Source organism: Xenopus laevis, chromosome 9_10L, assembly GCF_017654675.1.
Source record: "Xenopus laevis strain J_2021 chromosome 9_10L, Xenopus_laevis_v10.1, whole genome shotgun sequence".
NCBI lineage: Eukaryota > Metazoa > Chordata > Amphibia > Anura > Pipidae > Xenopus > Xenopus laevis.
In genome coordinates this window covers 12028852-12043541 of record NC_054387.1, presented here as the reverse complement: position 1 = coordinate 12043541, position 14690 = coordinate 12028852, and the positions used below count along the sequence as shown (strand labels likewise).

At 37.7% G+C, this 14690-nt stretch overlaps 1 protein-coding gene across 1 annotated transcript in view; it reads right to left on the bottom strand.

Moving 5' to 3' along the window:
* The window catches only part of tshz2.L (teashirt zinc finger homeobox 2 L homeolog), a 129877-nt gene extending 115515 nt beyond the window's left edge, over positions 1-14362 (bottom strand). Inside the window, exon 1 of the mRNA XM_018234939.2 lies at positions 14212-14362. Within this exon, the coding sequence (XP_018090428.1) occupies positions 14212-14251 (40 nt within the window). The 5' untranslated portion in view covers positions 14252-14362. The remainder of the gene's footprint in view (positions 1-14211) is intronic.
* Between the last annotated feature and the right edge of the window lie 328 nt (positions 14363-14690).

The window sequence follows — 14690 nt, the reverse complement described above, 5'->3', positions numbered from 1 at the left end:
TCTTTGTATTCTTCTCAGCTTTCAAATGGGGGTCACTGACCCCATCTAGAAAAACAAATGCGCTGTAAAGTTATACATTTATTGTTATTGCTCATTTTTATTAATCATCTTTCCATACTTCCCAACATTTTGGAAATAAAAAGAGGGACAAAAAAGTCTGACCACGCCCATTTGTGTGGCCACACCCCCTAATTACCATGTTCATTTTACAAAATTTGGCAGGTTATGAAAGTTTGAACATATTTCTGTGTTTTTTTCAGTTATTACAGTTTTGCTAGGGAAGGTGAATTGCCCTTTAAGCTGTGAGTCTAACTTCTCCCAAGGGACCTGTTCTCATATATTGTTACAATTACTTATTTGCTTATCTAGAAATTGTTACAAAAGTATCTTATCTGCTGCTGTGGCTGTTTCTGGGCTCTCTGCCAAAAGCCAATTAAGTTAGAAACTTTGTTTCTTTTTCTGGCTGTTCTGTGCAGAAAAAAAACTTGACTTTGCAGTACAAATGAGGGACTGCAGGTTGAGCTGTCAAACGAGGGACTGTCCCTCTAAAAACGGGACAGTTGGGAGGAATGTCTTTCTATTCAGGCCTCTCCTATTCATATTCCAGTCTCTTATTCAAATCAGTCTTGCTAAGCTAATTAGGACCCTAGCAACCCAATTGCTGAAACTACAAACTGGAGAGCTGCTGAGTAAAAAACTAAATAAATAAAAAAACACAAATAATAAAAACCAATAGCAAATTGTCTCTCTAAATCATATTAAAAGTTAATTTGAAGGTGAACAACCCCTTTAAGGGTCGAATTGAAAATTCATATTCAAATTTTCACATTGTTTTTTATGGTCAAACCTCTCAAATTCGAACTATGAATTATCCAAACTCGATTTGAGTTTTTATTCAAATTAGAATTTCAAGATTTATCACACTCCTGCCCTTTCCCAACTCGAATTTGATTATTCGCCACTTAAAACCTGCCGAGTTCATATAAGTCAATGGGAGACATCCAGGGACCAATTTGGACATGTTAGCAGCCTTCCTGAAATTCCAGTTTTTTTCAGAAAAAAAAAATCTAATCGAGTTTAGTCTAATTCGATTTGAATTTTCGAGTTTTTAGATATTCGATTTTTTTTTTATAAAAAAAACCCAAGTCGAATTTCGAATATATTCGAATTTAAAAGAGTTTTGAAAAAATTAATTCGAAATTGGACCTGCAATAAATGTGCCTCTAATTCTACTAGAAAATCATGTGAATATTAAATAAACCCAATAAGGATTAATTATACCTTAGTTGGAATCAAGTAAAAGCTACTGTTTCATTATTACACAGATAAAAGAAATTATTTTGAAAATTTTGAATTATTTGGATAAAATCGAGTCTACGGGAGCTTTCTGGATAACGGGTTTCGGGATAACCGTTACCAAGTACTCATAATTACTTTTTCTCTTTCTCTCCCCCCCCCCCCCCACATACATTCTGGATTATTTAGATAAAATGAAGTCTATGGGAGACAGCCTTTCCATAATTCAGAGCTTTCAGATAATGGATCCCATACCTGTATAGTAATAACGTTTTCAAATTATTTCTGTTGGGGCTTCCCTGCTCTGTATAATGTGGTGTTCATGAAGCAGAGACATCCCAGGGGCCTAGTAGAAAACCTTAGCCCATTGCCCACTCTCCAGACGACCATTTCTAGTCCCTTCTCTCAGCAAAGTACAGGTACGGGACCTGTTATCCAGAATGCTGGGGACCTGGGGTTTTCCAGATAATGGATCAATCTGTAATTTGGATCTGCATACCTTGCCGACTGGAAAATCATGAACACTCAAATAAATAAATAATCAATAAATAAATGGCTACTGGGAGATTAAAGAGGAAGACGCTCAAATTAATTTGCATGATGTACGAGCGAGTTTAACGAGCGCAATATTTAGTTTAATAAGAGGGTGGATCCGATTGTAAACTTTCTAAGGGGATGTTACATTTATCCTGTTTTATAGACAAGTAAAACTCAGGAGAGGTGATTTCCCATCTGCAGAGTTTCACCTTGTAACACACAGGGGTGTAAATGACAGCGGGTGTGGGCAGTCGTTAACCCTTGCAAGTCACAGAAAAACTCAGATATATTCCCTTCTACAGTGCCGCACTAGCAAACACACAGCCACATGTTTACCTATCTATTATCCAGCTATTAATCATCTATCTATCATCTATTATCTATCTATTATCAATCATCTATCATCTATTATTATCTATTATGTAGCTATCTATCTATCTATTATCTATCTATCTATCTATATTATCTATCTATCTATCTATCATCTATCTATATCAATCATCTATAATCAACTACTAAATAATACAGTGTATTATGGTAGCACCTGGGTTTTTACTAGTGAACGGTGTGCGGAAGGTCTAAGGACTATATTTGTGTGTATATATATATATATATATATATATATATATATATATATATATTAAACCATATTTTCCCTTTCAGCTCTGTAATCATATCATATTCTTCTCCATTTACATAGAGACAACATATTACTTGATTGATGTTATATCTCTGCACCTAGTGGAGCAGGAGCACAATCATGAAATGTATATATATATATATATATATATATATATATATATATATATATATATATATATATATATATATATATATATATATATATATATATATATATATATATATAAATGTCCAGACAGTACCTGCACTCTTTCCGTTATTTTATCTGTGGGTGCTGCAGTCGGATAAATATGTAACCTTCAAAATGGACCAGCACACCAGTGTATATACACACACACACACACACACACACGTATGGAATCTGTTATCCGGAAAGCTCCGAATTACAGGAAGGTCATCTCCCATAGACTCGATTTTAATGAATAATTCAAGTTTTTTAACATGATTTCCTTTTTCTCTGTAATAATAAAACAGTCGCTTGTACTTGATCCCAACTAAGATATAATTAATCCTTATTGGAAGCAAATCCAGCCTATTGGGTTTAATGAATATCTGAATTATTTTATTAGTAGACAAGGTATGGAGATCCAAATTACGGAAAGATCCCTTATCCTAAAAACCCAAGGTTTCAAGCATTGTGGATAACAGGTCCCATATCTGTGTGTGTGTGTATATATATATATATATATACACACACACACACACAGATATGGGACCTGCCTATGTGTGTTTATATATATATATATATATTTAAACACACATAGGCAGGTTCCTGATAAAATTCCCCTGTAATCTCTGCACAGCATCTCTCTGTAATCCCTATAATCAGAGTGTGTGAGTGTGTTTGATACTAATACAACTGAGTGCAGGATTTCCTACCCCCATTATAAAGCAGTTTAATACATCGCTCCCTCCTAACACAAGATTCTGCCACAAATACACTATCATCTCAACAGAGACATTTCTTACTCCCATCAGTTCTTTCATGTGGAAAATTTCAGACTGATTCCAAACACCAAGGTTACACTGCAAACAAACTCAGCATAAATTAATAGAAAGCCGCGAAATTGGCGGAGGAGAAGCCATTAAGCAGAGACAGCTCGAGTTATTTTTGAACTCAGAAAATATATTTTCTCACATCCTTTATTTAAAGTTTCTGTCTTTCTTTCCTCCCCTGGTAGAAAGCTGCTCTGAGTGCCTGTGTCATGCCAGTGCAAAGCTGGGCTTAATTCCAGGAGAGAAGACAATCCTTCACTTTGGGGCTTTCAAAAATTAAAATAATAAAAAAAGCTTGAGATGGATAAAGTGAAACGTCCTCGCTATATACGTTTAAAGGGTAAGTAAGGGGCACTGGAATGGAATTCATTATGGGGCATGAGAATATTTTTAGGGTGCCTGAGCAGTAGATGTAGGTAGGAAGAAGTGAAAGTTGAAGAAAGGGACATCCTTATCATTTACAGTAGGGGGTACATTATCCCTTATAATACATGAGTGATACTCAGAGTTCCCTGTATAACTCAGCCTGCAGCCTTGTGTCTTTATATGGTCACAGAACAACCCCTCAGTGACTTCTAATATCCTTATCATTTACAGTAGGGGGTACATTATCCCTTATAATACATGAGTGATACTCAGAGTTCCCTGTATAACTCAGCTTGCAGCCTTGTGTCTTTATATGGTCACAGAACCCCTCAGTGACTTCTAATATCCTTATCATTTACAGTAGGGGATACACTATCCCTTATAATACATGAGTGATACTCAGAGTTCCCCGTATAACTCAGCCTGCAGCCTTGTGCCTTTATATGGTCACAGAATATTTATACATTACAAATTGGGAATATTATACTATATATACACTTTAAATAAATGTCAATTCCCCTTTATAGGCAGGCAGGTGAAGAGATTCCAGGCCTCGGTGTTTATGAAGATCATATAAACGTATTTATTTTTCCCCAATAAAGAAAAACGACATTAACTCAAACAAAATAAGCGGAGAAGGTTCCCACACAAGGCAATTACATTAACACAACGCAGGGCTTTTACCCTGAGACACAATCTTTGTTTGAATAAAATAGCGGATCGGAGCAAGACACACTCTGGTAAATACATATATATATATACACATGCACTGAGGTGGAACAGGCAAATGAAAGAATGCATAGGTGCCTAGATGAGGCCTTCCCTGTGTTTTGTAAAGGGGAAGAATTCCTCCTGTCAATACAAACACCTGAAAATAAATTCCAGCCGCAACTTGTCACTGAGCGTCTGCTCTATGCAAGAATTGTGCTTAAAGGAGAATGAAAGGTTAAATTAAGTAAGCTTTATCAGAAAGGTCTATATAAATACACCAGTAAATCCTCAAAGTAATGCTGCTCTGAATCCTCAAAGGAAACACAGCATTTCTTTCCTTCTATTGTGTACTCATGAGCTTCTGTATCAGACTTCCTGTTTTCAGCTGAAACCTCCAGGGCTTGGGCTTGAGCATGCTCAGTTTGCTCCTCTCTCCCTCCTCCCCTCGCTGCTGTAATCTGAGCCCAGAGCTGAGTGAGCATGGAGTGACTCAGACAGGATGTCACAGCAAGCTAATATGGCAGCTGCTATCCTAAACAAACAGAGAAAGTTTCTACACCTGTTTACTCAGGTGTGTTAAAGCATTCTGCAGAATAAATATAGTTTTATAGCTTGCACTGTTGTGGCTAATCTTTTGGCAATGAACTGGTTCAGTAGCTTTCCTTCTCCTTTAATGCACAACATACACACTATGCAACTCCTACATGCCTTGATTACCAAGTAGCTGGGGTGGAAGGCCTGGGGCAACCCAATTTGACCCCGAGTTGGCTCCTGATAGTCCCTAGTGAGTGTGACTGTAATATGGACCTTAGACTGTAAGCTCACTGGGGCAGGGACTAGGGTTGCCACCTTTATGTCTGGCTGAGACCGGGTGTGGGGGGGGTGACGCCAGTGGGCGGACCCGTGACGTCAGTGGGCGGACCCGTGACATCAGTGGGCGGACCCGTGACATCAGTGGGCGGGGCTATGATGCAGCAATCAACGATTGGCCGATCGCCGTGTCAATCAAGGGAATCCCGCCCGGTTTTCCTTAGTTGGAAAACCGGGCATGAAGTATAGAACCGGGCAGCCCCTCAAAATACCGGGCTGTCCGGGACAAAACAGGACAGGTGGCAACCCTAGCAGGGACTGATGGGCAGGGTTGGTGGGACACCAGGAAAAAACACGGTGGACCCCACCGGCCCAGACCTGAACCCAGCAGGCAATCCCCCAGGTCGCTGATCTCCCTCACTGAAGGTAGGTTTAATTATACTTCCCAACTGTCCCGTTTTCCGCGTGAGAGTCACGATTTTGACAGCTCAACCCACAGCTCCCCGGTTTGTTGCTGAAATGTCCCGACTTTCTCTTTGATATCCTGCACTGAACAGCCAGATAAAGACACAAAGTTTCTAAAACTTAATTGGCTTTTGGCCCAGAATAGATACTTTTGTAACAGTTTAAGATAAGCAGGTATCTTGGGAGAACTTAGACTCACAGCTTAAAAGACAATTCACCTTCATTAGCAAAACTGTGATAACCACAGAAATGTGTTCGTTCTTTCATAACCTGCCAAATTTTGTAAAATGGGCATGGTCATTAGGGGGTGTGGCTACAAAAATGGGCGTGGTCGTGGCACATCTTTTTGTCCCTCTTTCTATTTCCAAAATGTTGGGAGGTGTGGTTTAATGTGGGCTTGGGGGAGGGGGTGGCAGCGGCCCCTGTAGCGGTTGTGTCGAAGAGGTGGGGGGCCTGCACCCACCAGTCTGACCCTGCTGATGGGAATGATGAATAATCTCTGTACAGCACTGTGGGATTTGTCAGCGTTGTATAATTAAAGTATAATACACAAAAGCTGTGAATATCTTGTAAATTATATCCTTATAAACGGTGAGTAGTGATGTCATCAGTTATAAACGGTGAGTAGTGATGTAATTTCTGTCACATGACTCACTAAAATTTGTGTATTATAATTAATAAAGTACCCCCAGTTGTAAAATATGAGGATATTAGAAGTTACCTCGGAGTCCCATGACCTGCTTAAAAACACTCGGCCTTCGGCCTCGTGTTTTTATATGGTCATGAAACTCCTCGGTAACTTATAATATCCTTATATTTTACAAGAGGGGGTACTTTATTCACTATATAATAATGATAGTAGACACAGGTGAGTAACAGTTGAGGAAGCAGTCCCTGAGGCTGCAGGGGGGCCCAGGAGGTATAGGGGCCCCATGAGCAATAATTTGCTATGAGCCCAGTAATAACTAGTTACGCCACTGCCCTGATCATCTGAGTTCTGGGATGACATGGTTCTACCCCACTCGGACCCGCAGTCTCCCTTATTTATAAATAAACCAACAGGAGCCACAATTAAAGCGCCGGCCCACGGCAAAGTGCATTAATAACGGAATAAAGACGGGTTCAGGCTCCAGTCCCCGGGGGACGATTAGATAAGATCTATCACTGGCTAATCTATAGTAAGTGGTCTCTGCTCCTTCGGACTTACAATTCATAATCTCCCTAAGAGGGTTAATACACGGCACTTAATACCGATGTATATTAAAGGGGGGGGGGAAATCAATAGACGAGTTAAAAGAAATTTGCTTTTGAGCTGTCCCTTTCAATTGGTGGATCCAAAGGAATGAGCTTTCCTCTTGACTCATGGAGATCATTTCCATGGCTGCAGTTTCATCCAGGCAGAGCCATTTGCTTGCGACTATACACCACTCCCCCCAGGGGGAATAAAAGAAGCCGGCTGCCTAATTGTAGCAGTTAGTGGCCAATTATATAGGATTGCAGCCATGAAAGGGTTAACTATATGGCACCTCCTTCTCATATGTATAAATACAAATATACAGAGAAGGAATGTTCTGGGCACACAATAAGCTATACCCTCATACTGTACTGTCTAAGGGAAACAATATGGCACCTCCTTCCCATATGTATAAATACAAATATACAGAGAAGGAATGTTCTGGGCACACAATAAGCTATACCCTCATACTGTACTGTCTAAGGGAAACAATATGGCACCTCCTTCCCATATGTATAAATACAAATATACAGAGAAGGAAAGGAATGTTCTGGGCACACAATAAGCTATACCCTCATACTGTACTGTCTAAGGGAAACAATATGGCACCTCCTTCCCATATGTATAAATACAAATATACAGAGATGGAATGTTCTGGGCACACAATAAGCTATACCCTCATACTGTACTGTCTAAGGGAAACAATATGGCACCTCCTTCCCATATGTATAAATACAAATATACAGAGAAGGAATGTTCTGGGCACACAATAAGCTATACCCTCATACTGTACTGTCTAAGGGAAACAATATGGCACCTCCTTCCCATATGTATAAATACAAATATACAGAGAAGGAATGTTCTGGGCACACAATAAGCTATACCCTCATACTGTACTGTCTAAGGGAAACAATATGGCACCTCCTTCCCATATGTATAAATACAAATATACGCCCCGATCAATGGAAGAAAATCTCAGGTACACACTGGTCTGGGTGAGGGCGGGTTGTAGGCAGCTGCCGCAGGGGGGCCCTGAAGTTGGGAGGGGAGAGTCGGGGGCCTGGTGTGTGGGCCCCTTTCATTTTTATGAAATAAAGTATATAATTTAACATATCTGATAAAATTTTTATTCTACAAGCTACAGTCACTTGGCCGGGGGGGGGGGGGAGTGTATTTCCTGGTACATCTACTTCCTGCCTGGCCATCATACAGCAATCCTGTCTCTCTTTATGGCAGGGAGTCTAGACAGGCGCTCAGGATCAGTGCTTTTGTCTCACTGAGTGGGATCAATGATGACCCTTAATATGGAAAAATCTAATATTCACATCACTGCTGGGTGGAATTGCCAGAATTAAGATGCTAAATATTGACTCTGTATATCTATAATTATCAGCAGGTCACATTTTATACTGCTGTCAGTTACAGCACTGCGGGGAGGAGACACTGACAAACTTTCAAATACATAATAGAAACTGGACAGTAGCAGTATGGGACCTGTTATCCAGAATGCTTAGGAACTAGAGTTTTCCGGATAACAGATCTTTCTGTAATTTGGATCTTCATACATTAAGTCTACTAGAAAATCACATAAACATTAAATAAACCCAATATGCTTCCAATAAGGATTAATTACAGAGGGGGGCCCAGGAGGTATAGGGGCCCCATGAGGCACTAGTTCATATACAATTTCAATAAATATTAGTTAAACAGGTCAACCTATAGACATTTTGGGGGCCTTTGAAATAGTTTGCTGTGGGGCCCAGTAATATCTAGTTACGTCACTGTATATACATACATACCGGTATGAGACCTGTTATCCAGAATGCTTGGGACCTGGGGCTTTCTGGATAAGGGAATAATGGATCCCATACCTGTATTGCACAAATCTTTTTATTGCACGAAAGAATCTGCACTAAGCTGGTCATCGTTACACTGGGAATTATTTAGATTGTAAACTCTGTTCAGCAGGGCCCTTCTTTCTATGTAATTATATATATATATATATATATATATATATATATATATATATATATATATACACACATACATATATATATATATATATACACACATACATATATATATATATATATATACACATACATATATATATATATATATACACATACATATATATATATATATATATATACACATACATATATATATATATATATATATACACATACATATATATATATATATATATACACATACATATATATATATATATATATATATATATATATATATATATATACACATATATACATACACACACAGGAGACCGGTTATCCAGATTGCTCGGGGCCCGGGCTTTCCAGATAAGGGATCTTACCATAATTTGGATCTTCATACCTACTAGAAAATCATGTAAACATTAAATAAACCCAATAGGCTGGTTTTGTTTCCAATAAGGATTAATTATATCTTAGTTGGGATCAAGTACAAGCTACTGTTTTATTATTACACAGAAAAAGGAAATCCTTTTAAAAAAATTTGACTTATTTGATTAAAACGGAGTCTACGGCAGACGGCCTTCCGGTAATTCGGCGCTTTCTGAATACCGGGTTTCCCGATAACGGATCCCATACCTGTACAAGTATACGGCAGAGTACATGACATGGGCTTTAATTTGCCAATCACGATACAGACGCTGCACATTTCCGTAGATCCACACGGTCTCCCCTATGAGGATCCTTCCTAGGCCTGGTTGCATTTAAAGCGACGAGCTCATTACCTCTCATTCGAAAAAAGCCTTTGCCGGATACGACGGTGCTGCCTAACGAACGCCTGCTAATTGCGTTGTTTTTCTCAACGTGAAATCCACCGCCAGGACTATACAGGTACCTGCAAACACCTAATTATCTTGCCTTATGCACCCATCAATCCCAAAGTCACGCTTTATTACATAATTAACCCCTTGTGAAACATAAGACGGACCTCCTTTCACTCTTAGTGCATCCCTGTTTATTATTGCATTTTGCTCTCCCTATTACTGTATTATATAAATGCGTAGCACTATAGCAAACCCACCTGGCAGCGCCGGGGTTAAAAGTGAAGTTAGGGGGGGGATATATCTCTATATATTTATATATATATTATTTTTCTTTGAAAGAACCTGATAAAATATTCACAGCATGAACACTCTTGATTTTTTTTTAGCGGCGTGGTGTTTGCATCAATTTACTTCAGAGGAATAAAACGAGCCCAGCGCGTGAATAAATTTGCATGCGTTTGTGTAATCCTGAAATTACAGGCTTTAGGTGCCTCTTACGTCACTGCAAACAGGGGCCCTGGGCTCTTTTGAAAACGCAGCAGCCGCAAAAAAAAAAAAAAAGGGTTTTGTTATTCGCCACAAAAATAATAATAACAGCGATAATCATTTTCGAGGATTCGAGACGCCGTTTTTTTTTCCAGATGCATCACAATCCCCGCAGCCAAGATGTCAGCTCCCCTGCTCTGATTATGGAAAATAAAAGTGGCCGCCATGATCGTTAACCTCCCAATTAGAAGGGAAATGTCTGCTTTGCTGACAACATCACCTGGATTTTCAGGAGGAATTATGTATGTTTTCTGTTTCCTCCTCCCCCCCCCAAAGAAATCTTTCGATAACTCATTAATCAAATGACAAGCTTTTTAAAATACAAGGATTTTGGCTAAGGGGAGGGGGTTAATTTGTAACCGAGTTAACGACTTTGTTGCCCCTTTAACCTTTTTTTTTTTGCTTTACCTTTAGTACATGACACTTAAAACATTGCTCCTTTCAGGGGTTTATAACAGTAACATCATCAGGTTCACCCTAATATTCTCTCCCCTCTAAACGGCCACGAGACAAGACAATATAATTATAATAGAAGCCCCGTGATACTCACATACGTGGAATTCCAACAATGTACTCAAAGGGCAGTTACAATGTATCACTGCAAGTTTCCTTCCTATAGACTTAGAAACCCAAGTCCAATAAACCAGATTCACACAGTAGTGTTATAATTGTGAGGGTATCACTAGTCCTGTATAGGTAAGTGTGTGTATATTTATATACTGCTTATCCACAATGCTCGGGACCTGGGGTTTTCCGGATAACGGGTCTTTCCGTAATTTGGATCTTCATACTACTAGGAAATCATGTAGTCATTAAATAAACCCAATAGGCTGGTTTTGCCTCCAATAAGGATTAATTATATCTTAGTTGGGATCAAGTACCAGCTACTGTTTTATTATTACACAGAAAAAGGAAATCTTTTTTTTTTTTTTTTTAATTTCAATTATTTCATTATAATGAAGTCTATGGGAGTGGGTTTTTCCATAATTCGGAACTTTCTGGATAACGGGTTTCCGGGTAATGGATTAATGGATCCCATAGCGCTATATATATATATATATATATATATATATATATATATATATATATATATATATATATATATATATATATATATATATATATATATATATATATATATATATATATATAATATATATATATATATATATATATATATATATATACACACATATACTGCACAAAAAGTAGGCACTCACTTGTGATTAGGGTTGCCACCTTTTCTGGAAAAAAAATACCGGCCTTCCTATATATTTATCTTTTTTCCCTATAAACAACATTGGGATCAACAATCATTGGGATCAACCATCAGGTCCAGTGAATAGTATGGTCTCGTTGTCGAAGAGATCCGCACTCACAGGACTTAATGACAATTCAAATTTCTTTATTATGGGGAGACTGACTTTGAGGAAGGCTACGGAGGTAGCCAAAACATCAGTCTGCCCATAATAAAGAAATTTGAATTATCATTAAGTCCTGTGAGTGCGGATCTCTTCGACAATGAGAATATATATATATATATATATATTATATATATATATATATATATATATATATATATATATATATATATATACTTTCCCTTGTTTATATATATATATATATATATATATATATATATATATATATATATATATATATATTATATATATATATATATATATATATATATATATATATATATATATATATATATATATTATATATAATATATATATATATATATATATATATATATATATATATATACTATATATATATATATATATATATATATATATATATATATATATATATATATATATACTTATATATATATATATATATATATATATATATATATATATATATATATATATATATATATATATATATATATATATATATATATATATATATATATATATATATTATATATATATACACACACACACAGATATTATGCAGAAACAGAATTGTTCTACCATGGATCTGTGTTGAACCCAAGTCCTGCAGAGAACTGGCACCAAAGTGCACAAACAATCCCACCTATTCACACACTCAAAACACAGTATTCAGCCTGAGGTCGGCAGTTTTTTGGCCTTCCAGGTTCTATAAATCCTGTATAAGTTGCCAGTTTCTTATAATAAGTTTCTTATAATAAAAAAAGGGGAACTCCACCCAAAAGAAAAAAAGAAAGCAGTGTATTTTGCATCATGAAAGAAAATGTAATTCGAAGCAAACGTCTATCCTGCATTTAAAGTTACGTGTCAATGAAATAAAGGCAGATCTGTTTCTGCAGAGCAGTTTCCAGAATCAGAACCAGAGAAGAGAAAAGGGACAGACAGACAGACAGACTCTGCTTTCAGCAGCAATTATGTTTAATCTTCCCTTTAAAACCAGGGTCGTGAAGGAATATTATATTGCTGAAGACTGAAATGGGGTTTAAAAAAAACTAAAAGATACAAATATTGTTCATGATTTAAAGGTCAATGTTTCTCAGAAAGCAGTTGTATCACCCCAATTTTCCTCCGAGACCCCCAAAACGACTAAAGGATATTATGATATTGTTTTGGAGGAAGAGGTGGACCGTCTGTGTAAAGTTCAAAGGTTCTGATGAACAGGAAAAGTCACCCAAACTTTTACCAAAACAAAAAGGAAAGAGGGTTTTGATTCTGGTTTAGAGGACTTGGCACAGAGGGGAAACAAAGGGGTTAAACGAGGCCACGCCAGTAAGGGGCACGGAAGAAAGTGGAAATTTCAAACGTTTACTCGCCAGTCTTAAAAAAACAAAAGCTTTCTCTTCCCTCCCTTACATTAAAAATACACCCACGTTACACCCCCCCACTAAACAACAAGATCATCAGAATTGTGCCAGTTTGGGGCGAAAAAGAAGCGAAGGCCAACGTTTGCGTCACCGGTTCTGGCGTTTCCATGGCGAATGATTTATTGATATCAATCAAGAATGGAAAAGATCAAAAGAGAGAGAAGAAGTGGAGGGTATGGGGGAAGGCCACACACATATGACAGTCGATCAATCATGTGTCACATCAAACGTGGCAGTTGTCTGGGAAAGCCAGGGTGCGGCTGGCAAATAGAAACTGGGGTAATAAGAGAAATATATATATATATATATATATATATATATATATATATATATATATATATATATATATAATAACTTTAATATCTCTGATCCCCGGCAGCCACCGAAACAACAGGCTTCACTGATATTAAGTGGCTTAAAGACAAACACTTTAAGGGATTTGCTGGTGCAGAGAGCAGCATTTAAAGGACCCCTCTTTTCCAGGGCCTTTTAAACTCTGCTCTGCACCAAAACCCTTAAAAGTGTTTGGCATATAAGGGTTACACATTCAGTATAATCTAGAAATGCTCACCTATAATCCCACTGCCAGCCTTAAATTCCGCTATTGCAATATGAACCGACCAATGGTGAGCTTGAATTCAATAAAGGGCACCTTAAACATGTGACTTTATCAATAAACTTGCTTGGATGTCAGTAAAGCTGGAGTTTATATCATAAACGTATCACATTGAAGCAATATAGAAAACATAGGAGCATATCTGGTACACTCATAATTACATATACATACCGATATACACATTTTAAATATAAAATCACTAACTGCCAGCCGCTGAGACAGATATAGAGGCTTGTAAATAAATGTACTTCTAAATGAAATCCCAGGGAAAAAAAAGGTGGCAACAAAGTTGCACTGCCTGGGAGGCTGCACGTTAGAAAGTTGCAGGCGGCAGTTGGTATCAGGAAAGGAGACAAAGTGGCAGTTTCACTGGGTGCCAGTCTTACCTGCTGCCCTTTTTGGTGCCTGCTGTTTCCTCCTGGGCATCTCTTCTCCAGTCCACGCCGCCTTCACCCAAAGCCTTTTTGTTTTGTTTTTGTTTTTTAATATTGATGGGGTTTTTTTTCCTCTTCAATCCAGATCACAAAAAAATAAAATAAAAATCACAAATAAGAATAATAATAATAAAAAAAAATGCCTGGGGTTTGTTCTGCTGCTTCTTCTTCTCTTCCTATTTGGCTTAGATCTCCCTCCTCCTTCTCTTTTCTTGAATGGATCTTGCAAAGCTCCTAAATTTCCTGATTCCCATCCAAGATCTCAAGGAGATCAGAAACAAAAAAACACAAAAGGGGTTGAAGGGGGGGATGAAAAAGAATACAGAAAAAAAACAGGGGGAGAAAACATAAAAGAGGACTAATTGGAGAGAAGGGAAGAGAGTGAAGGAGAGAGGGGGGGATGCAGCTGGGTGAGACCCCCCCTCTCCAGG